Source organism: Saccostrea echinata, unplaced genomic scaffold (genome assembly GCF_033153115.1).
Source record: "Saccostrea echinata isolate AGI-Se365-2 ecotype Australia unplaced genomic scaffold, CSIRO_AGI_Sech_v1 ptg000016l, whole genome shotgun sequence".
NCBI lineage: Eukaryota > Metazoa > Mollusca > Bivalvia > Ostreida > Ostreidae > Saccostrea > Saccostrea echinata.
In genome coordinates, this window is record NW_026889765.1 from 16,848,568 (window position 1) to 16,871,131 (window position 22,564).

At 33.5% G+C, this 22,564-nt stretch overlaps 1 protein-coding gene across 1 annotated transcript; it reads left to right on the forward strand.

Moving 5' to 3' along the window:
• The first annotated feature begins 9,700 nt into the window (after positions 1-9,700).
• LOC133188192 (hemocytin-like) lies at positions 9,701-14,548 on the forward strand. Its single transcript, XM_061323571.1, has 11 exons — positions 9,701-9,864; positions 10,220-10,612; positions 10,732-10,769; positions 10,918-11,088; positions 11,180-11,257; positions 11,650-11,817; positions 12,095-12,279; positions 12,874-12,969; positions 13,335-13,421; positions 14,027-14,081; positions 14,307-14,548. Exons 2-11 carry the CDS (start codon positions 10,326-10,328, stop codon positions 14,546-14,548), a joined length of 1,407 nt encoding a protein of 468 aa, XP_061179555.1. The 5' UTR covers positions 9,701-9,864; positions 10,220-10,325.
• Positions 14,549-22,564: the final 8,016 nt, after the last annotated feature.

The window sequence follows — 22,564 nt, forward strand, 5'->3', positions numbered from 1 at the left end:
CTAGACTAAAAATATTCATTGAAAGGCTAGTACCCTACTTATGGACCTTAATCACCCACCCTAACCCCCTCCAAACCCCAAAACAAAATTTGAAGTTAAGAGAATTCTTATTTCGTGGGGGCTAATGAAAGATTTTTTTTCAGCTGTCAGTTTTCTCTGATAACACCACCCCCCTTTTTTTCAAAATCGATCCTATAAAAAACCTGGCTATTTCTTTTTTTTTTTTCATAGGAACTAAAGTTGATTTTAAAAATTCCAAATTAAACGACTGGTAATGTTTATTTAACTCTGCTTCTCTCATTGCATTTGGTTATGACTTCAGCATTTGTAAACAAAATGGCATGAACGGCTTAATGAGTTTGTATCATTTAATCATTGAATCATATAATAAAACAATTGTTGCTGTTTTTTTTTCAGTCAATTCGATGATTTAGCCACCTGGAAGTATAATATTCACCTCGCCCTTCTGGCTCGGTTAATATTGTACTCCTCAGGTGGCTAAATCTCCGTATTGACCTCAAAAATAGCAATAATTGTATAATATTTTATGTGAATATAGTTCCTTAAAAAAGATTATGTCTTACTGTAAAATAACTGTGATGGCAGAGTCATTTCAATTTTATTCCATCTCTAGCACTTTGTTGAAGAAATTCCAGATCGATCCTTAGGGGAATACAAAATTAAACATGATTCTATGGTGATAGAAATGGCTACGAATGCAGTGGTAACAGACATTATTGTATACATTTATTCTATTCCAAATATAAAATCTACATGACGTGTTTGTGAAACACTTATGACCCCGTATGGCAGCTCATGGCAAAGGATAAAATTTCTGAAATGAAAATCAAAATCCAAGGTCAAGAGATCAAAAATATGGTGCCCAAAGAAGGGTCTTTCACAAGAAATACACATGAAATATGAAAGCCGTAGCACCAACTGTTCAAAAGTTATGGCCAAGGTTAAAGTTTTTAAAAAGTTGGTCAAACTCAAAAGTCAAAATTGGGGAAAAAATTGAGAAATATGCAATAAAACACAGTCAGTAAATACATGTTAAAAGTATTGAAAATTTAAGTAAAGACATGTACTTCTTAACTGAAAACAGTAAATACATATATGTTCAATGCATAATACTCATTTTCATATGGAACAAACAAGTTAGATTTAAGTAAACAAGCTATACAATAAATTTTGACAAAATCCTGGAAATTTATGAAATAAATTGTAATTGAAACATATAATTTAATAAACTTCAGTTCAACGCCCTAGTATTGTGCAAAAATATAATGTTAAGATAATTTTTGGCAATGTCCCGTTGCTGTTCCTGTATCGACTCCCAAGATAGATATATAGAACCCCCACGATTTACTGAGGAAAATGCAGCTAAAACAATCCGTTTTTTCCTTAAACTTCAATATGCCAACAAAGGAATTGACGCGGTTAATATAAGTAATATTCTTAATCACAAAAGGGTCCAGTCTTGTATTCCACCATATTTCAAGTTAAAGACTACACCTTGTATTTCCTACAAATATACATCGACTATTGCTTCCAAACTTTTCAATTACAAGAAAACTTTACAGGGCCTGGATATCGAATATCTGAAACATAATCCTCCATCGTGTTCATGTTCTTCTTCACCCTATAACTATAGTCCTGCTGGACACGTTATTACTGGTGACGTAAATAGACACGTTATTACTGGTGACGTAAATATAGTTAATAATGAGGACCTTAGATCACCAATTTTCAAAGGTCCTAGATATAGGGAACCCCGATCCTTCAATTGGCGTCGGAATTTCATAAATATTATGGATTCTGTAGAGGACTACGCCAGGCGATGGGCCAGACATGAAAAAGAAGACCTTGACACTTTGTCAGAATGGATTAAATGTATCAGATGTACGTTAAAATCGCGCATAAAAAGATTAAGGGGCAATATGAGAACCATCTATCCTTCTGTATTCAATAATCCAGAAGTGAAAAAAGAATTAGATAGATTACATGATCAGTACGTACTGGTCCCTGCTGACAAAGCAGGTAACAACATTGTCTTTGTTTGTAAGGCTCATTATATTAAATGTATTTTAGAGGAACTTGGATTTAATTCTACAAGTGGTAATCCAACTTATACTCATAGTTCCCTTTCTAAGGAAGAAATTCTTCAAAATCATATGTCAGTTTTGAACATTTTTAATATTCCAAACAACCAAAATGAATTTGACTTACCATATTTATATTGGATTCCGAAACTTCATAAAAATCCTTGCAAACAAAGACACATGGCGGGTTCCAGTAAATGTTCAACCAAGCCTCTTTCTTTACTCCTCACTAAGATATTAACAGTAGTGAAGGAGAAACTTCAAGAGTACTGTGCAACAATATATTCGAGAAGTGGTGTAAATCAGATGTGGATACTTAAAAATTCCAATGAACTTTTGGAAAATTTGAAATCACAAGATTTTACCAAAATCAACAGCTTAAAAACTTACGACTTTTCAACTTTATACACAACCATTCCCCACGATAAATTAAAGTCCAAGCTTTTTGATATCATTGACAGCTGCTTTTTCAATAAAAATGGAACTCGTAAATTTACTTACCTTGTCATTGGTCATTTACAAAATTATTTTGTTAAAAAACATTCTGATTGTACACACAAGTACTCTGATGTTGAAATTAAAAAGATGCTTGAGTTTCTGATTGACAATATCCATGTGGTTTTTGGAGACCAGGTCTCCCAACAATCTATTGGAATTCCCATGGGTACCAATTGCGCCCCGTTATTAGCAGACCTTTTTTGTATTTATATGAAGCAGAATTTGTCCAAAATCTTGTACGTGAAAAGATGAAAACACTTGTTGTGGCTTTCAACTCGACATTCAGATATATCGACGACGTTTTGTCAATTAACAATGCCTATTTCCATTCTTTTGTCGATACGATATATCCCGGTGAGCTTGAGATAAAAGATACCAAAGAGTCTGACACATCTGTTTCATATTTGGATATTTTACTTGAAAAAGACGTTAATGGTAATCTAACAACCAAGCTTTATGATAAGAAACGTGATGACTTTAACTTTTCAATCGTCAAATTCCCTTACTTATGCAGCAATATACCTTCATCACCTGCATACGGGGTATATATCTCTCAGTTGATTCGATACGCAACAGCATGCTCTACGTATGTACAATTTCTAAAACGAGGTAAATTTTTGACAAACAAGTTGATGAAACAAGAATATCAGCTGTCTCATTTAAAGTCATCATTTCGTAAGTTCTATGGTCGATACAATGACCTTGTCAGCAAATACATTTTATCATTGAGTCAAATGCTGACTGACGTTTTCATACAAATTTTTAGGCCATTATTTACAAACTGAATTCTCGACGGATTTTTCCGTTATTTCCCGATCATGACAAGGAGCACACGGCCGGTTGTGACCGGTCGGCAGAGGATGCTCACTCCTCCATGGCACCTGATCCCACCTCTGATGTTTGGAGGTCCGTGTTTGCTCTGCTCCTATTTTGTATTGATTGATGGACTTTTGAGCCTGAATACTGTTCGTTATCTTCATATATTTCATATACATCCTTGTAGCTTAATTACACTGTCCTTAATCCGATTACCAGGTTTATTTATTCTTACGGAAAAGTCTTATACTTTCATATCAAGTTTTTTGACGTGCCTAGATGGCGGAGCGGTCTAGCGCACTGTTCCTGTACTGCTGGGAGACAGATTCCATAGGTCGAGAGTTCAACCCCTGGTTGGGACGGAAGTGAGTATCCTTGTAAAAGCGAATGTATTTGTGTTTTCTCTCTCTCTCTCTCTTACTGTTATTACTTAACAAATGTGTAATTGGAACAATTACTGTTGGAACATTTACTTACCACATGCATAACTGGTACAATTACTATTATTACTTATCACATATGTAACTGGTTCAATGACTGTTAGTACTGACCATATTTAAAACTGGTAAAATTACTGTTGGTACTAACCATATGAGTAACTTGTACGATTACTGCTAGTACTTACCATATGTGTAACTGGTACTATTACTGTTAGTACTGACCACATGTAAACTGGTACAATCACTCTTAGTACTTACCACTTGTGTAACTGGTACAATTACTCTTAGTACTTACCACATGCATAACTGGTACAATTGCAAGTAGTATCTACTGGCACTGCAACTTTTCCCTAAAAATATCATTTAAAAGATCCTTAAGATCTTAAGTCAATTAATTGAATTTTTCTAAATTATGAGAGTTGTGATTTAAAATAATGACGTTACATAATAATAATACTTACCGCCTGACATGTCAGTTTAACTGCGGTTTGACACACTGCTGGGCACTCTGTAACGAGAAGCATTCATACAGCATTAAATATTTTAACCTCCAATGTATATTACTGAAAATTTGAATTTCAATTGAATGAATCAATAAATCTATATTTAAATATTCTGACAGACAACTAAGAACCATTTGCCAAAATTAGTAAATCACTCTACTAATAAAAATAACTCTCTCTGACCCAATCTGTATTCATATTTTATACTAGTCAAATGTCATGCCATAATTTAAAATGACTAAAAAAAATCCTAAAATATTTGATTTTAATTTCATGACTAACTAATACAAGGAATAATTTGCTGTGTAGCAAAAAAAAAAAAAAAAAAAAAAAAAAGACCATCCAATCCCAACTCCTCTAAGTCCCAACTGAATTTCAAAAGGTCAGAGGTACATACCACACATGAATGTTGGACAGCATTTCCCTGGGTTGATATTCTTCATTAGCTGAGGAGGGGTACAAGTCAGGGGGTGGATCGTACAGGTTTCTGGTTTACAAACCAACTCGTATTTATCACAGAACCCGTCATCGGTCTACACAATACGAGACACCTCCCCGGGCATCATGAGAGGTTTGACGAGAGCTTGGTAGTGGACAGAATCAGAATCTACGGACAAAATTAGATTATGTTGCTAATCTGAACACTAAAAACTGAAGAGCATACAGCAAGTAGGAAAATGACATGGAGCCACAATTCGGCCTATACATGTTTAAGATTGCCTCACATTCCACTTTTTAAGTTTGATACATGGTCAGATTCGTTTGATATTTTATATAAGTAAGCATATAATTTTCCAGATTTTAAATAGACTTTACTCAGAGGGCTGAGGAGATGGCGTTGTGACATAGGAAACAACTGAGGTATTGTTAGCTGAAAAGGGGGAAACCACTCAATCATTATATTGTGTTCATTTCTCACTGTTTAACAATGCATATCATTTTAAAGGGCTATTCCAGCAAATGAATTCCCTGGGAATTGAGAGTTGGCGAGCAATTCTTTGGAATTGATGTAACAATTGATATCTACATTTTTCAATAATACATAATGGAAGCAAACAGAAGACTACTACCACATAATCGTTTATTTACTAATACCCACTCATAAGCAATGACTCACAAAATCAGTTATTTACTAATAACTTCAGTTTTTATCCAGATCTGCATAAACATTTTCTCAGATTTTTAAAAAGCAGAGTTCTTGTTCTTGGTAGGATTATCGATCAATCTTAGTAAAATGTCACAAGTTCAACTAAAACTCTAGAAATATTCACTATTCTTTTTGCTTGTGTGGGCATCTTTCTCTCTGCTAAGGGTAAAATATGTTCACTGAAATTAAGTCATCTGCCCATTTCACAACATTATTTGATGGGAATGATTTTATGAAACTGTGAAGTTTCCAAAATAATTTGGACTTTGGATGAATGAAAACAAACAAATCCACAGTCTTCATATCTTTATTAATATGCTACAAAAATTAACAATTATTTACCCTTAATAACCATTTACAAATCTCAATTGAGCCAATTAACAGTCACTGATGCATCAAAATTTTTCTGCATCACCAACCATGCTGAAAAAAAAAAAAAAAAAAAACAGCTGCCAAACATGCCCTATGGTATTTTGCAGGAATAACACTCACTATACATCACTTATTACAAATTTTAAAAAAAACCCATACAATTTAAAACATATCCAGCACCATACAGGTGAACATTAATTTGAACAAACGAATGTCTAATAGGTTTTTGTGAAAATGTTGTATGTACATGTATTTTACAGATTTTTAGCACAAATAAGAAGTTGTAGCTTTCAGCATATTTGTTTTAATTTATATGAAATAATTTTTTACAAAAGATATTGTTCGAATATCGCTGAATTTTCTATTGAACAATAGCAAATTGTCAAAGGGAGACATTTCAATTCAACATCTTCTTATTATTATTTTGGCCGATACACGGATAAAATACTGTCGACTCGGCATTAATATGCGGGTTTATGAGTAATCATTAAACAGTCACTCAGTTAATAGAAATTTATCATAATAGATGTCTGTCAGGTGTTAAACAGCATTATCTCATCCTCGCTAGCTACGGGTTTCCAGTCCGAAATCTATTCTGACTAGTTGTGGAGGTGGAGGTGTGAAGCGGATGGGAAACCCTTGCCTAGCGAAGATGGCAGTATCTTTACACCTAAAGGTACATGTTGACTACTAAAAAGAATCAGCACGTTTAAAAACCCATGAAAGATTTTTTTTTTTTGCTAAAGGCGAATTTATACAAAACACATCGAAATGCATTATTTCTTTTCTTTAGAATGGATTTAAAACACTTTTTTTTTTTACATGTAACAATAAAATAGTTTACAAGTGAGTCTAAGAACTTGCATGTTGGACGTAGGGGTCAGTACTCGATATTTTTCCCAATGGTGTCCGAAGTATTCCGATTATTTGTGGAGCAAATCAGGCAGTACATATTTTATTGTAATTTATAATTACAAAGGATTGGGCACAAGTTCTGAAAACTTATTACGCCCTCTCCCTACATGTAAATTACACGTTAAATCGTCACAGTTAAACATGAAGTTTTTAAAGTATACAATATTTGTAAATGTTTACAAATTGATGCGTTTTGCAGATATATACGAGATACGTAGATACACTTAATTTTGAACAAATGCATATACTAATACATTAAGTAATGCTGACAAGGAAATCTACCAGAATGAATGTTTGAATAAAAGAAAAGAGACGTTCATTCTCTGCAGCATTTTATGAATCTAAGCACCCCCCCCCCCCCCCCCCATAATAAGACGTGTATCAGGCAGTACTCTTTAGAGGGTTTCTATGTAAATGCATTAATTGTAGCCGTATTTATTGAGAAATATAGAAAGTATTTCCACAATTTTTCCGATTTATCAGATTTTATGACATGATGAATTTTATGAACATGCGGAGTGGATGTAGGCGAAAGCCTGTTCACTTCTATAAGAGAAAAGCGTATTTATATCAAATTTAATCAAACTTTAAACAGGAAATAAAGTCAAATTAAGAAACATGGTATACAATAAAATTAATCAATTACTCAGGATCTATCAGGAGTTGATGCGTAGTGGATATACAGATTTTTCAATATCCGCTTTCGTGACTGCGCCGTTATCCCTATGATCATCATTTAATTAAAATATACAAATTAATGGCAGAAAAAATCTTTAATTGATTGTGTTTGTAAAAGTTATACGATTCTGACCGAAAAAAATGAACATGTAGATCAGAAAGGAGAATAAACAGATTGTCTCAATATAATTTGGCTGCATTTTGTTAAATTCCGTATTAAAAAAAAATCTATTTTTTATTTTGCGACATTTTATAGTTTACTGACATTTATAGTTTTATTTTCCGAATTTTATGGAAGAGTACATTTCATTTAATAGAACTGAGTCTGAAGACTTTCTTTATTGAAAATCAAAATCTTTAAACAATAAATCATTTACATCAAAATAGGGTAAAAGTTTTGCTTTGTTTTCAAAGAAACCAGTGTTAATTTTGAGATCAGTATCATATGTCTCGGACATAAATTAGGTGCAATCACTGACATAATATAATTCAAGTGTAGTTGACTTTTTAGACCGATCGAGTATACATAAACTTGGTAGACATAAGATGCATATTAAGTCCCCCCCCCCCCAAAAAAAAAAAATCTGGAAACGTAAAAAAATATCGGAAATGCTGAGCATAATTCCGGAGATGAAATGTAGTGAATAATTTCTAATCAGTCCTTATATTAAACAAGCTGTTGGTCGAAGAAAAAAAAATGCTGAACATAATTCCGGAGATGAAATGTAGGAAATAATTTATATAGCTGTTGATCGAAGATGTGTACCCCCCCCCCCCCCATTTCGGGCAAGGAATGGAGTTTTAAGCGCCTAAATGCATTGTTCCTCATTCATTTATCTAAGGGTAGTGCAGATCGAGGTAGTAAATAAGTCACGAGTTAACTGCCCATCCACAAGACGGATGTCAAATGTCTTTTCTGGGTAAACATATAGCTGGTGGAAGAATCACATCGGACCACATCGTCGTCCTCTTCTGGAAAGTTTACTTCGCCTGAAGTTTTTCTTAAACTTATTATTTCTAGTGTATGCAGTGTAGACATACATGGACCTACAGTGTATGTTTATATTTTCTTAAACTACATGCGAAAGCGGCTGATAAGTGAATATGTATTTAATGTACTGACAATATAAATGTACTCAATGCGAATCAAGGAATATTCCTAAGGGACTCTATACCCACTGATAAAACTAATAATAAGACATCACATGTCTTTTATTTTGTATCCGTTTTTTCGTCCAGTCCTGTTTTTAAAAATATCAAACAAGTATCCAATGTACTTCCATCAAATTTTCCCGGATACCTTGTTTTATCTAAATATACTTATATTGTTGGAAATCAAGACATAAGTGCAACACTTTTTTTTTACGAATATTGGAAACGTTGACTTGAAAATGAAATCATCTAAAGTTGAATTGACCTAAACATGAACATTTTACTTCATTTTTCATCGTGATATTGTCGTTCCTTTTTTTAGCCTTTATTTTGTATATGAGTATTCTGTTTGAATGCTGTGTAAGGCGAAAAAAAAAATAAGGTTGTATTTTTTACGAATTCGAATTTAAATCGAACAAGAAAAAAGATCACATGTAAATTAGAACAAGGCTTTATTCTATGAACAAAACCTCTTTTCTCTTCAGCTGTACTAGTATGAATTAACTTCTTCTTTCGTATTTTTATCTGTTCCTTCTGTCAATTTCTGCACACGCTTTTATCAAACAGTTATATAAAAAAACTTTTCATTTGTCGAATAATTTGATGAATTCTAGATCAAGGGTCCCATCTCAAACAAGATTTGGAGACTTCTACATCACCAACCCAGTGGTTCAAATGGTGAGCTTATTTAGTGTCAAAAGAATGTCGCGCACCCGAAGTTTCGTAAAATAAATCGAACGACTCGGACATATTAAATGAGGAAAAATATTCTTATTTTTGAAATATTTTAGAATAGAATTACAAAAAATTTATTATCTAATCATTCATTATCATGCTATCGAAAATTTACGCGTTATCAGAGCAGAAAACGTCAAAAACGAAATGTGCGTTAAAGTGCGTGACTGCGGGGTTAAGGTATATGCGTTAAAATGTGTGATTGCGGGGCAACGGTATATGCATTAAAAAGCATGACTGCGAGGAAGTGGGTTAAAAATTTCCACACTAAAACCATTTTTTTAAAAAAAAAAATGTACAATGTTTGATAGTTTTTAACCCCCCATTGAATTTTTAAGGTGGAAGCATTGACAAGATTGAGTGTGTTACCTCTGACGGTGACATCCCGTCCTACAGCTCAGGCGAGATGTTGACGTGTTACCCTGAAAGCGGACTTGTGTGCAGGAATGCCGACAACTTCCCCGTACCATGTTCTGACTACAAGATTCGGTACCACTGTCAGTACCGTAAGTACTTGTGAACATCTTCCTACTTCATAGTGAAAAGGAAACTGGAAAGTGTTTCACTTTTGCATGCTGTTGTCATAAATATCCCATTTCTTGCAAAATTTATGTCCCCACTTTATCCAATCAAAATGCAAACTCCTGTTTGACTAGTAGCTACAAAATCAGATTTTGAAACCAGTAGCATTGCCATACTCCATTCCAGGTCTCATCATTCCAATGTTTAAGAAAACGTGCTAGGGTGTAACTTTCATTATAGAAAAAAATGTGTTGCTGTAAAGCGGTTTAGCTTTTATGAGATCCTAATCTAGGTTAACAATATGTCATCAAATTGAATGTGACATCATATTCATTTCAGCTGGTGGACCAATACCAGGTAAAAATGGAAGAGCCACCCAAGTCCCAACCAGTCCCTGACCACAAAGAATACACCATCCAATATTCCAACAGTCTGTAAAGCCTCAATGGGAATGGAGAGCAAAGAAATTCGTAATGAAATGATCACTGCCTCGAGTTTCCGTGATGCCAATAGCAGCCCAGAGAAAACTTGTCTGAACACTAACGGATTCTGGATGCCAGCTACAGACACAAAGTCGGAATACCTACAGATTGACTTCCTACAGCAGGCATACTTAACTGGTGTCACCACCCAGGGCCGTCCTGATGCTACGACTTATGTTACCTCATACAAAGTTCAGTTCTCCACGGACGGAAATAACTGGAATACGTACAGAGAGGCAGGGGCAGAGAAGTTAAAGAAATTTTTAAATAAATCCTGATTTTATGCCTTACTAGTAGTTGCCTACATTTAAGGACATATGACATATTCCTCAATAATATATAATTTTTTCGAAGAATTTGTCATTGAAGTATTGCTACTTTATTAACTTCTCTCACAAAAAATTATGGTACCTTACCAGGCATTTGTGCAAGATACCAGAGGATGCTATTCACTTTATAATCCTACTGGAAATCACTAGCATTGCCAATATCACAATTTTTTGGTGTCTATTTCTACGTAGATAAAAAGTTCTTTCAAAGATTAAACTTTATAAGAATTGTATTTTATTTTGAAAATTTTCAGTGCAAACATTGATTCCTCCACACCAGTGACGTATTACTTTACCAGTCCTCTTCATGCCAGATTCTTACGAATCCTTCCACAGACATGGCAAGGAAAAATAGCGCTGAGGGTTGAAGTTTTCGGCTGTCCCGTGACCTATCCCAGTATGTCTAGTTCCAAAAAAGATATGAAAATCTGGGTTTTTTAAAAAAAAATTATTAAACAAGTAGATTTAACAAATATTTCCATTTTTAGCAACCACCCCGCTACCCACTCCTAAGCCTACGACTGCATTGACACAGGCCCTCAAACCTAGAGTCACTTTTACCATAAGTAAGTTATAATCTTATTTTACATCTTGTTTCTTTCATTAGGACATACGTGTATTATTTTATCCGGCCAAAGAACTTTTATCATTTTGGTGATACATGTACATGGAATAGGAAATATAAAAATTACTGCTTTATTTCATTATTCAACAAACTGAACTATTGAGAATCATTAAAAGTGAATTTCCATTCCAAAGAAAAAAGCTAAACTAAGATATAATTTCAACTTGGTTTTAAAGAAATTATTTATTAAGTTATCCAAATTTTACAGGACAATCTTGTGTCCAGTATGATACCTGGGTTTATGTGGGTCACAACACACCTGGGTCTACAGGTGACAAGGAACCAATTGACAAGGTGAAAGAGCTGTCACACAATTGTTAGAATCCACTCCAGATTCAGTGCCAGACCGTAGGGGGCATGTGGCCTATGACCAGAGGGGACATATCGTCAGCTGTAACCTGTGGGAGGGTCTGACTTGTAACAACATGGACCAGTTTGACCCCACAGGCTGTTTGGACTACAGAGTCCGACTCGGTTGTTTAAAACAGACTTCAGAGTGTGGTATGTAACTATTATAAAAAGGCATTTTTCTTACAGGTAAAAATGTGGGTGTTTTTCTACCGTGCCAAAAAAAAAGATGAAAGGAGCAGTGACTTAATGATTAATTAAAATTGAATTCATTTGTATTGATATAAACAAACCCCAACATAATCATTGTTTTATTGCGAAATAAGTGTTTAGTAGGTCGTGTATAGTTCAGAATTTTACTGTCGTTTATCTTGAAAAATGTGAAAGGTTGCCAAAATATATTGTCATTTTAAAATATTTCTCTCTACAGTTCCAATGCCCAACACAAACCTATATAAAACAGTGGCACCCGTTTTGAACCCTCATGTGGTTTCATGCTTTGAGGGACTAGACACCTCCCAATGTCCGAACTGTTCTGCTGGTCTCTACTGTGATGGAATGAGATGTGTGAAGAAAGCCGACTGTACATGTCAATACAATAACAAGATTATCATGGTAGGTCCACTACTGTTAATGTGTATTCAAAGAGACCTCTAAATCAAATGGGGTAGATTTTATAGAGGGGGATAGAGGAAACCAGATAGATTTAACTCAAAATTAAATAGATCTTTTTCAGGTCACCTGAACCACTCAGGTGACCTATTGCTATCTGTTTTTGTCCGTCGTCTTGCATAGTTTTTGAAAATCTTCTTCTCCTGGGTATTAAGCAAACAAAGTAAGTGCATAGTTATGATAGCAAGGGATCCTCTTCCAAAATTTGTGAATTTCAATGGCCACTGGGCTAGGAGTTCTGGTGTTAGGATGGGGGCTCTATTGATTATATAGTAAAAATGTATTGATTCTTTGAAAATCTTCTTTGCTTCTTTGTATTTAGCAGATAAAGTAAGTGCATGGTTATGATGAGCAAAGGCGCCTTTTCAAAAATTGTGAAATTTGTTGCCCATGGGTAAGGGGCTCGAGGGTGGGACTCTATTGATTATATAATGAAAATGCATTTTACTCAGGTGACCGTTAAGGCCCTTGGGCCTCTAATTTCATTAGATGAACACAGGCCAATTTGATTTTACTTAAATTTTTTTGTCGTTGTAGAAATCGGACATTGTCACAACAGATATGTGTGAGACTTGTCAGTGCTACAGTGGTGAACTAAGATGTGTTCCTAAGAGCTGCCCACCTTGTTCTGCTGTACGTGTGTGTCTCAGAAAAGGTCTTAATAGGTCATTGATTTATATAGTACATATAAAATATACTCTCTTTTTCCCTACATGAATATGTGAACTGTTATTCTCTAATCTTTGTTTCTTTGTTCATTTTGCAATTCAGTAAATTTTGTTTATAAGATGAGTCACTGGGACTTTGAATTTTCCTTACTAATATCTAAGATTCTTTATATCTGTATAAGGAACAAAGTGCGAAGTCTTCTGCTGGATTTATAAATGTATCTATATAACCAATGCTTCCTTATAACTGAGTTGTACTGTATCAAGGAACTTTGAAACATGTAATGCAAGTTGCAGTCTTTGTCAATTACGTGTTTCTTTCATGTACAGGGTGAAACAAAAGTAGTCAACATGACTAGCTGTAGCTGTTCGTGCAAGACATGTGATGCGGATATTAATAAAGTTATGAAGACTGTGGTTTTGTTTGTTTTCTTTCATAAGAAGTCAAAATTATTTCGGAAAGTTCACAGTTTCATAGAATCAGTTCCAACAAATTAAGTTGTGAAATGGGCAGAAGACTTAATTTCAGTGAACATATTTTACACTTATCAGAGAGAAAGACTTGCAGTAAAGATGTCCACACAAGCAAAAAGAATAGTTAATATTTCTGGAGTTTTGTTGAACTTGTGACATTTTACTAAGATTGATAGATAATCCTACCAAGAACAAAAGGTATACTCTGCTTTTGAAAAATCTGAGAAAGAGTTTTTATGGAGATCTGAAGAGAAACTGAAGTTATTAGTAAATGACTGACTTTGTGAGTCATTTGAGTGGGTATTAGTAATATAAATAAATGATTATGTGGTAGTAGTCCTATTTTTGCTTCCATTATGTATTGGTGAAAAATGTAGATTACAATTGTTACATTAATTCCAGAGAACTGCTCTCCAACTCTCTATTCCCATGGAATTATTTTGCTGGAATAGACCTTTATAAAAATACTGTGCATTAAATTGTTAAACAGTGAGAAATGAACGCTATATAATGTCCTTTGTAATGAATGAATAATTTCCCCCTTTCAGCTAACAATACCTCAGTCGTTTCCCCTGTCACAACACCAGCCCCTCAGCCCTGTGAGTAAATTCTATTTCAAATGTGGAAAAAAAATATATGCTTACATATATAAAATGTCACAACGAACCTGACCATGTAGCCTATTTTTATAGTGTTACGTGAAATGTTAGGCAATCTTAAACATGTATAGGCTTAATTAAAGTGGATCTATGTCATTTCCTACTCCTTGCAGAATGTTCTTCAGTTTTTAGTGTTCTGATCAGCAATATATTCTAATTTTGTCCATAGCTTGTGATTCTGTCCACTGCCAAGCTCTGGTCAAACCTCCCATGATGCCAGGGGAGGTGGCTCGTATTGTGAAGACTTCCGATGGGTGCTGTGATAAGTCTGAGTTGGTTTGTAAACCAGAAACCTGTTCGATCCACCCCCTAACTTGTACCCCTCCTCAGCTTATGAAGAATATCAACCCAGGGGAATGCTGTCCAACATTCCAGCGTGGTATGTACCTAAAATTCAATTGGGACTTATAGGAGTTGGGATGGGATGATCATTTTTTTTCTTTTGCTGCACAGCAAATTAGTCCTTGTATAAGTTAGTCAAGTTAAAATCAAGTATTTTAAGATTTTTTTTAATCATTAAAATAATGGCATGATATTTGACTAGAATAAAATATGAACACAGATATGATCATAAACGGATATTTTAGTAGGGAGATTTGCTAATTTAAAAAAAATGGTTCTAAATTGTCTGTCAGAATATTTAGATATAAATTCATTTATTCATATTAAGTGAAATTCAAATTTTTCAGTATAATATATTGGAGGTTAAAATATTTAATGCTGTATGAATGCTTCTCGTTATAGAGTGCCCAGCAGTGTGTCCAACTGCAGTTAAACCAACATGTCAAGACGTAAGTATTATTATGTAACATTATTATTTTAAATCACAACTCTCATAATTTAGAAAAAAACCCAATTAACTGCTCTTAAGGATCCTTTAAATGATATTTTTAGGGAAAAGATGCAGTGCCAGTAGTTATTACTTGTAATTGTACCAGTTATACATTTGGTATGTATTAACAGTAACTGTACCAATAACATGTGGTTAGTGCTACTAGTAATTTACCAGTTACACATGTGGTCAGTACTAACAGTAATAGTACCAGTTACATATGTTGTAAGTACTAGCAGTAATTGTACAAGTTACACATGTAGTTAGTACCAACAGTAATTGTACCAGTTACATATGTGGTAATTACTAATAGTAATTGTACCAGTTATGCATGTGGTGAATACTTACAGTAATAGTACCAGTTACACGTGGTAGGTACTAACAGTAATTGTACCAGTTACTCATGTGTTTAGTACCAACAGTAATTGTACCAGATACAAATGTGGTAAGTACTAATAGTAATTGTACCTGTTATGCATGTGGTAAGTACATGTACTAACAGTAATTGTCCCAATATTACACATTTGGTAAGTAATAACAGTAATTGTACCAATTACACATTTGGTAATACTAAAAGAAATTGTACTTATTACACATTTGGTAAGTACTAAAAGAAATTGTACTAATTACACATATAATAAGTGCTACAGTTTGTTATTTACATATATGCATGTAGTGTGCACCACATTAAAATACCAGTTTTCATATGGTAAACATTACTGTATTTTTACCAGACACACATGTAGTAAGTACAACAAATAGTATTTTAAATATGGCTCTTTCAAATGATGTAGCTGCTATCCAATATCTCTATACACTGTAATTTACATATACACTGTAGTTATAATACATTTACTGTTTTAATGTATACTTTACTCCACTATGATTATGGGTTGATCATGACTCATTGTGTTTCTAGTGAGCCGTGTCCCGTTAGACTATGGACCAGTAGTCTGTTGGTACAAACACTCTAATGGTTCAAGCCTTTCCTACAAGGTGAAACTTAAGACAGTTTGAAAGTATTTTCTTAGATCCTTAAAATAATCCTTTTAAAAGGAATCTTCTGTGATTTAACATAAAAACGAAAAAAATATGTAAGGTTAGGTATATGCTACCTATTATGCTAACATCAAATCTTGAAAAAGTTTTCAATATTGTCAAGTTGCATTAATCACATGTGATTTTTTTTTCACAAAATTCCATTTTATTAGATGAATAATTATATAATTGTGTATAATCAAACATACGAATTCAAACTTTTTGAAGTACGTGTAAATTTTTTTCCTCCATTTTTAATGGAAGAAGTTGTATATCCTATTTCTAGGGTACTGACTAATATTTTTGTGCCTACATCATGTGAATGAAACCTGGACAGATGGAGTATGTAAATCCTGTTAATGTGAGAAAGACTGGGAGGAAATGTCGAGACTATGTCACCGAGAGAGATGTAAAGCTTGCCCTCTGGTGAGTATTAAACTAAGGAGATAATTGAATGTGAGAGTTCAGTAAAAGGGGTCGGGGAGGAGAGTATGACTGGGAGAGATGTAAGGCCTGACCTCTGGTGAGTACTAAACAAGGGAGATTACTGAATGTGAAATTCAGTGGGAGGGATTTTAGAGACCGTATGTCATCTATAGAGTTGTAAAGCCTTTCATTTTGAGACTATTGACCAAAGGAAGATAATTGGGAGAGATTGTTAAACAACACAAAAATCACCCCCAAGATGAACAAGAGGGAGATATAAATTTTGTGAGAAATATTTCCAAAAAAGAGGATAATTTGCATAGCTAAGTTTGTTTCAATTTTTTAAAAGCCTCATGCATTCAACTTCTTTCAAATATTTAAGTGGTGATTTGTTTGAACACAGGGCACAACTTTAGACAACAGAGACAATAACATTTACAAAAGGGAAATATAAATTTTGTGAAAAATATTTCCAAAAAAGGGGATTATTTGCATAGCTCAGTTTGTCTCAATTTTTTAAAAGCCTCATGCATTCAACTTCTTTCAAATATTTAAGTGGTGATTTGTTTGTACACAGGGCACAACTTTAGTCAACAGTGACCCTAACATTTACAAAAAGGAAATATAAATTTTGTGAAAAATATTTCCAAAAAAGAGGATAATTTGCATAGCTCAGTTTGTCTCAATTTTTTAAAAGCCTCATGCATTCAATTTCTTTCAAATATTTAAGTTGTGATTTGTTTGTACACAGGGCACAACTTTAGACAACAGTGACCCTAACATCTGCTGTGGTACATGTAAAGAGACAGGGTGTGTGGTGGATGGACATGTTTACAGGGTAAATACTGCTGACACAATCAGAGGAATGAATAATGAGTGATTGTTAATATTTTATCTTCATCAGATTGAATTAATGTCATTTTACTGTGCATATTCAAATATACAGTAAAAATACTTGGCATGCTCAATCAATTATTGGTGCGCATTTTCCAAGTCAACATTTAGGTGAAAAATTTAACTTTTGAAAGTTTCTTGATTACTTTTAAACAAATTTATGTGGCAAAATTATGTGGAATTAATCTTTGATGACTGTTAGAACAATTTCGTACAGTACGGAGTACTCTAACCTTTCTTGTTTAACAATTTTGTATAATTATTGCAGAATAACAGATTCTAAACATTAAATGATAAATTTTGTTCACAGGAACGAATAAGAAATATTGTTCATGTGATTTCTTTATTACCCTAGGATGGAGAGAAAATACCAAATGCAATAAAATGCTATACAAAGACTTGTTCAGCAAGTTCATCTGGCTTCCTTATAAAGGAAACACAAATACAATATCACATTGCCAATCTCCCAGCTTGCAAAGGGGTAAGTTAACTTCCTGTTTGGAACAAATTCAAATTTAAAACATTTGGTGTTCAGTGTTTCTCAGGTTAAAATGTTTATATGATTTTTTAGTACGTTCAATATTTGCATGTTGTAACTGCAAAAGCAAGTCATATTAAAAATTTAATTTTAATGTCATTAATTTGTTTTCAGAATACAACAGTGTATGACCAGTCAGGATGCTGTCCTATATGTATATTAACACGTATAAGTTTGAATTACTGTAACTCTGGAATTTCCTTGTAAACCATAAACACATTTTATTATCTTTATTCAGGGAAATACAGTGTACATAAAAAAAATAGAATATTTTGAATAACATTTTTTATGGACAAAACTAATAGACTTTAAAGCTAAGATTACCTTAGCAAAACTTGATTATACTGAATTTTATTGTTTTTTTTTTTCAGCCACAAGTTCCAGCCTTGTTGGCTCCAACAATAGCTGTTTAACTTGCCAACCCACTCTACAGTTTGGAAATCCAGTATTGACAATAGGCTATTTCACGCTCACAGAAGGAACTGTGACATGTAGAAACGAACAACCAGTAGCCGATCTCATGCAATGCTCGGGTCATTGTGAGTCCCAGGCTACCTATACAAATGTTATGAAGGGCTTCACAAATAAGTGTATTGTTGCCAGCCTATACGAACTGTTACAAGGAGTGCCGTTCTTACGACTGTTCCTGAAGTGTGCGGATGTAGAGCTTGTACCAGTGGAACCTGATTGGAAGATTACAATTAAATCTCATTCGCCCCCGTTTATGACCAGTATTTAGTTTAATGAACATATTTTATACAAAGACATGTTTTTTTATGAATATATATTTTTAACTTCTCATCCTAAGTTGTATATATATTTTTATGCTATTTTGTTGTTGTTCATCTTCAATCTCATGTTATATATATATGAATGCAACTGTTACAATTTTTAATTATTATTTAGATAATATTAATTATCTAGGTTCAAAAAAAGGATGTACAGGGATTAATGTACCCATGGTTATATTCAATACACCTTGAGATAGAGGGGTATATGGAATACAACCTGGGGTAATTACCTGTACACCTGTGAATGGAATTTATTTCCAAGGTAGAGAAATAAATTCAATACCCAGGTCCAATTAATGGTGTATCAAACTATTGATAAGATTTACTATGTGCTAAAATGTATCTTCGACCCCGACTTAGAGGGTGTTAGATAGAGGATGTTCACCAATCAAAACTCATGTTACAAATTACAAAGGAAATAAGGAATATTACAGACACAAAGGATGGATAGTTTAGATACTCAGCCTGAGTGGCATGTATTTTGGAATAAAGGATTGGAATCATTGATATGTTGCTTTAGTCTAAAAACAAATACAGATATCATTGCTATCAACAGTGCATGAAGTAATCTCCAATCATTTAGCTCCATTAGAAAGTTTGCAAGCTACCTGTCAGAAAAAAATCAAAATTATGAAAGTTTTGTGAGTTTAGCAAATGGCAGATAAACCTTCTCATGACAAATAGGGTTCACCTTATGAAACCTTTTTGTCTACTCCATCAGAGTCTTTTCATCTTATAAAACTTTTAATCATATAAAGGTGTGCATAATGAGCCCATTTAGTTCATTTTCAACATAAGGTACCTGCCTTATTTCTGCAGGAAAAATGTTCAAAGACAATGGACTATTTGTGAGCAGAAATCACTGTTGTTTACTTACATGGGGAAAATTAGTGGATATTCTGTATTCCATTACTTATTCTTGGTTTAATATAATGCTAAGTATATTTTAATATTGTGTTATTAACTGTAAATAACCGATTTTTCTATATTCCATATAAGGCCAGATCACTTTAACAGCATAAAACTACCCTATGAGTAGAACTCTTTAGTGTGCAGTGTTTAGAGCTTCCTTAAATTGTCAATTTCACAGACCAGAAGTCCGTGATGAGACTGTTGCTGTTAAGATTTGAACTTAAGTCAGTCAACTTGGACTTGCGACTTTTCTTTTCTGAGTTGTACACTTACAGAATTACATGTATGTTATTAGGCATCAGCCATAATTGATTTTTTGAGTCCAGATCATAACTAGGAAAAAGTAGCATTCTGTGAGATCAATTTAAATTACAAATAAATACTCAAAATATGTAGAAGAATAAAAAATGTTTATTGATGTAGTGTACCATTATTTTTTTTATGATATCAGACTAATTCAAGTGGGGGATTAGCATTAAGGTATCCGACCCATATTAAGACTTTATTTTCTAACCTTAAATATCATACGTGCATAGAATACACTGATATTATTTCAAAGCATTTTAGAGTAGATCTATAAGGATTTTACAAGAGATATTTTCAAAAAATTGTACATGTATTACCTAAGCAGTAATTAATCATTGAAGATTGCATTAAAGTCTATGGAAAAATCACTGAAAATTTGATTTAAGTTACCATATGACACCCTGAACCCTTCTCTGACATCGAATCTCTTGCACAGAATTATTATATATCATGTTGTAGAATGCTTGAGCACCAAGTTTTCTCTGAAATCAGATCAAAACTATGAGAAGAGTGAATTTTGAGAAGAAAGCGTTTGTAGATAACAGCATGTGTCTGTAATGGACCTACTTGATACTCTGTCATTGTTTAGCTTCTCACATATAACTGTTCCAGACTTCTGTATTCTGTAGTGGAGCCTAGTTAATCCGATACAGCTTCGGACCCTTAGATTTACCTTTCGGACAAAATTTATGGGAATATAATTTACATATAAACCAATTATAAAAAGAACATTTCTACAATTCTGACGCTGCATTAATCTGAACAATTGTTAGCACAAGATTTTTGCTTAATGCAGCTCGTTTGTATATGCTTTTGTAGATGATATAGATGAAATATATATTTTCTCACATATCCCTGCATCAAACCTACATCGATAAGTTTTCCTCATCTGTACAAATAAGATTCCGAAAATGAAGATTTTTTTCTAACAAAAGGCCATTTGGAGGAATGTTAGGTAGAGAAGCTAAAATTCCCATCTCATACAAGTGTATAAAGTTGTGCTTCGCCATGGATATTGTGCAAAAAAATGTAGGTTTCGGAAATGAAGATGTTTAAACAATAGCCCCCATTCACCCATTTAATGATGATTTAATGACATAACCAGAATCAATCTTAAGTGTCTGATAATTGCTCATTACTGGTATCTTTTATTGGGCAAGTACATGTATATGCGATAATTTTATTTCAAGTGAAAATTGATATACACTCATATATATATATATATATATATATATATATATATATATATATATATATATATATATATATATATATATATATATATATATATATATATATATATATATATATATATATATATATATATATATATATATACATATATATATAAAAGTTATTTTAATAACTGTTTTTATGTAGACGAGTGAATCATTTTCATTTTATTCTATTCGTGATATTTCTTTTATGTAACCTCATTTATCGTGTAACCCTTGGGAAGCACCAATGCATTAGATGTTTCTCTGATTTTTGTTTGATTGGTCAATTCTATTTAGGTATCTTGTTACATTCTTAGCGTCCCTGATGTAAACACTGTAAATTTAAAGCTCTCCATGGTTTATTAATATTGTACAGTTTATCGACTTTTCATTAAATTTCTGAGTGTACCAGTAGTTAAAAAATAATTCCAGACACGGATTAATCCAGGAAGGTAATGTTTTTGGCATGTGATGAATGAAAATTTGACGGATAACTAGAACTATGAAAACGTTCGCATGGGCGACGCCATGATAGTTCTCTTTGTTTTTGCTTTGTTATAACATCTTGATAGCATTCGAGGAACTGATATTTGAGGAAAAAAAAACTGAGCAAGACTTTGTTGTTATCTGTTTCACTAGATACATTATATATATATATATATATATATATATATATATATATATATATATATATATATATATATATATATATATATATATATATATATATAAAACCGTACGTATTCTCTACTACCATTCTCCAGCCATAGGCATATTACGTTATCAACAAAGTGGAGCAGCGCCGCGCCGCTCGCAGAGACGAGTTACAGATATGGACAAACGCACGAAAGTTTGAATTATAGGACATAGTTTTATTTCACGACTGGAAAGACTTTTAGGACGAAGTGATATATTAGCGGCCGATTTTAACCTTGCCCAGTGTGAAATCCGATGCCATGGAATAAGTGAGGGACGTGTAGATAGTTTGCTTCAGAACCAGGATATACAGAATTGCATGCAATCCTTCAAACCAGTTGTGATCATACTACAGACCGGTGGAAATGACATTTGTAGTTTATCTGCGAAACCAGAAACTTTCAGAAGTAATGGAAACGCTGGGAAAGATTGACTGTGCACAGGTCGGTGTTGTTTGTGAGCTTTTTATAAGACTTCGGCCTAGAAATATTTCACCACAAATGTATGAGGAAAAACGAAAGATAATCAACACCATGCTGCCAGTGTTGCTGGAAGATATAAACAATAAAAAGATAATGTTTTGGCGACATCTTCGCTTAATGAACAGTCCTTTGCATGTTCTTGGTAGTGATGGTGTGCATCTCTCTCCAGTTGGACATAAAAAATTTACAGAAGAATCAGACTGGCTATCATGCATGCTTTAGATTTCATAGTTTGAACGAATTGCATGTTATTAGGGTTAGCTACTGCAGTGATAGTTTCAGCATCCAAGGTAAT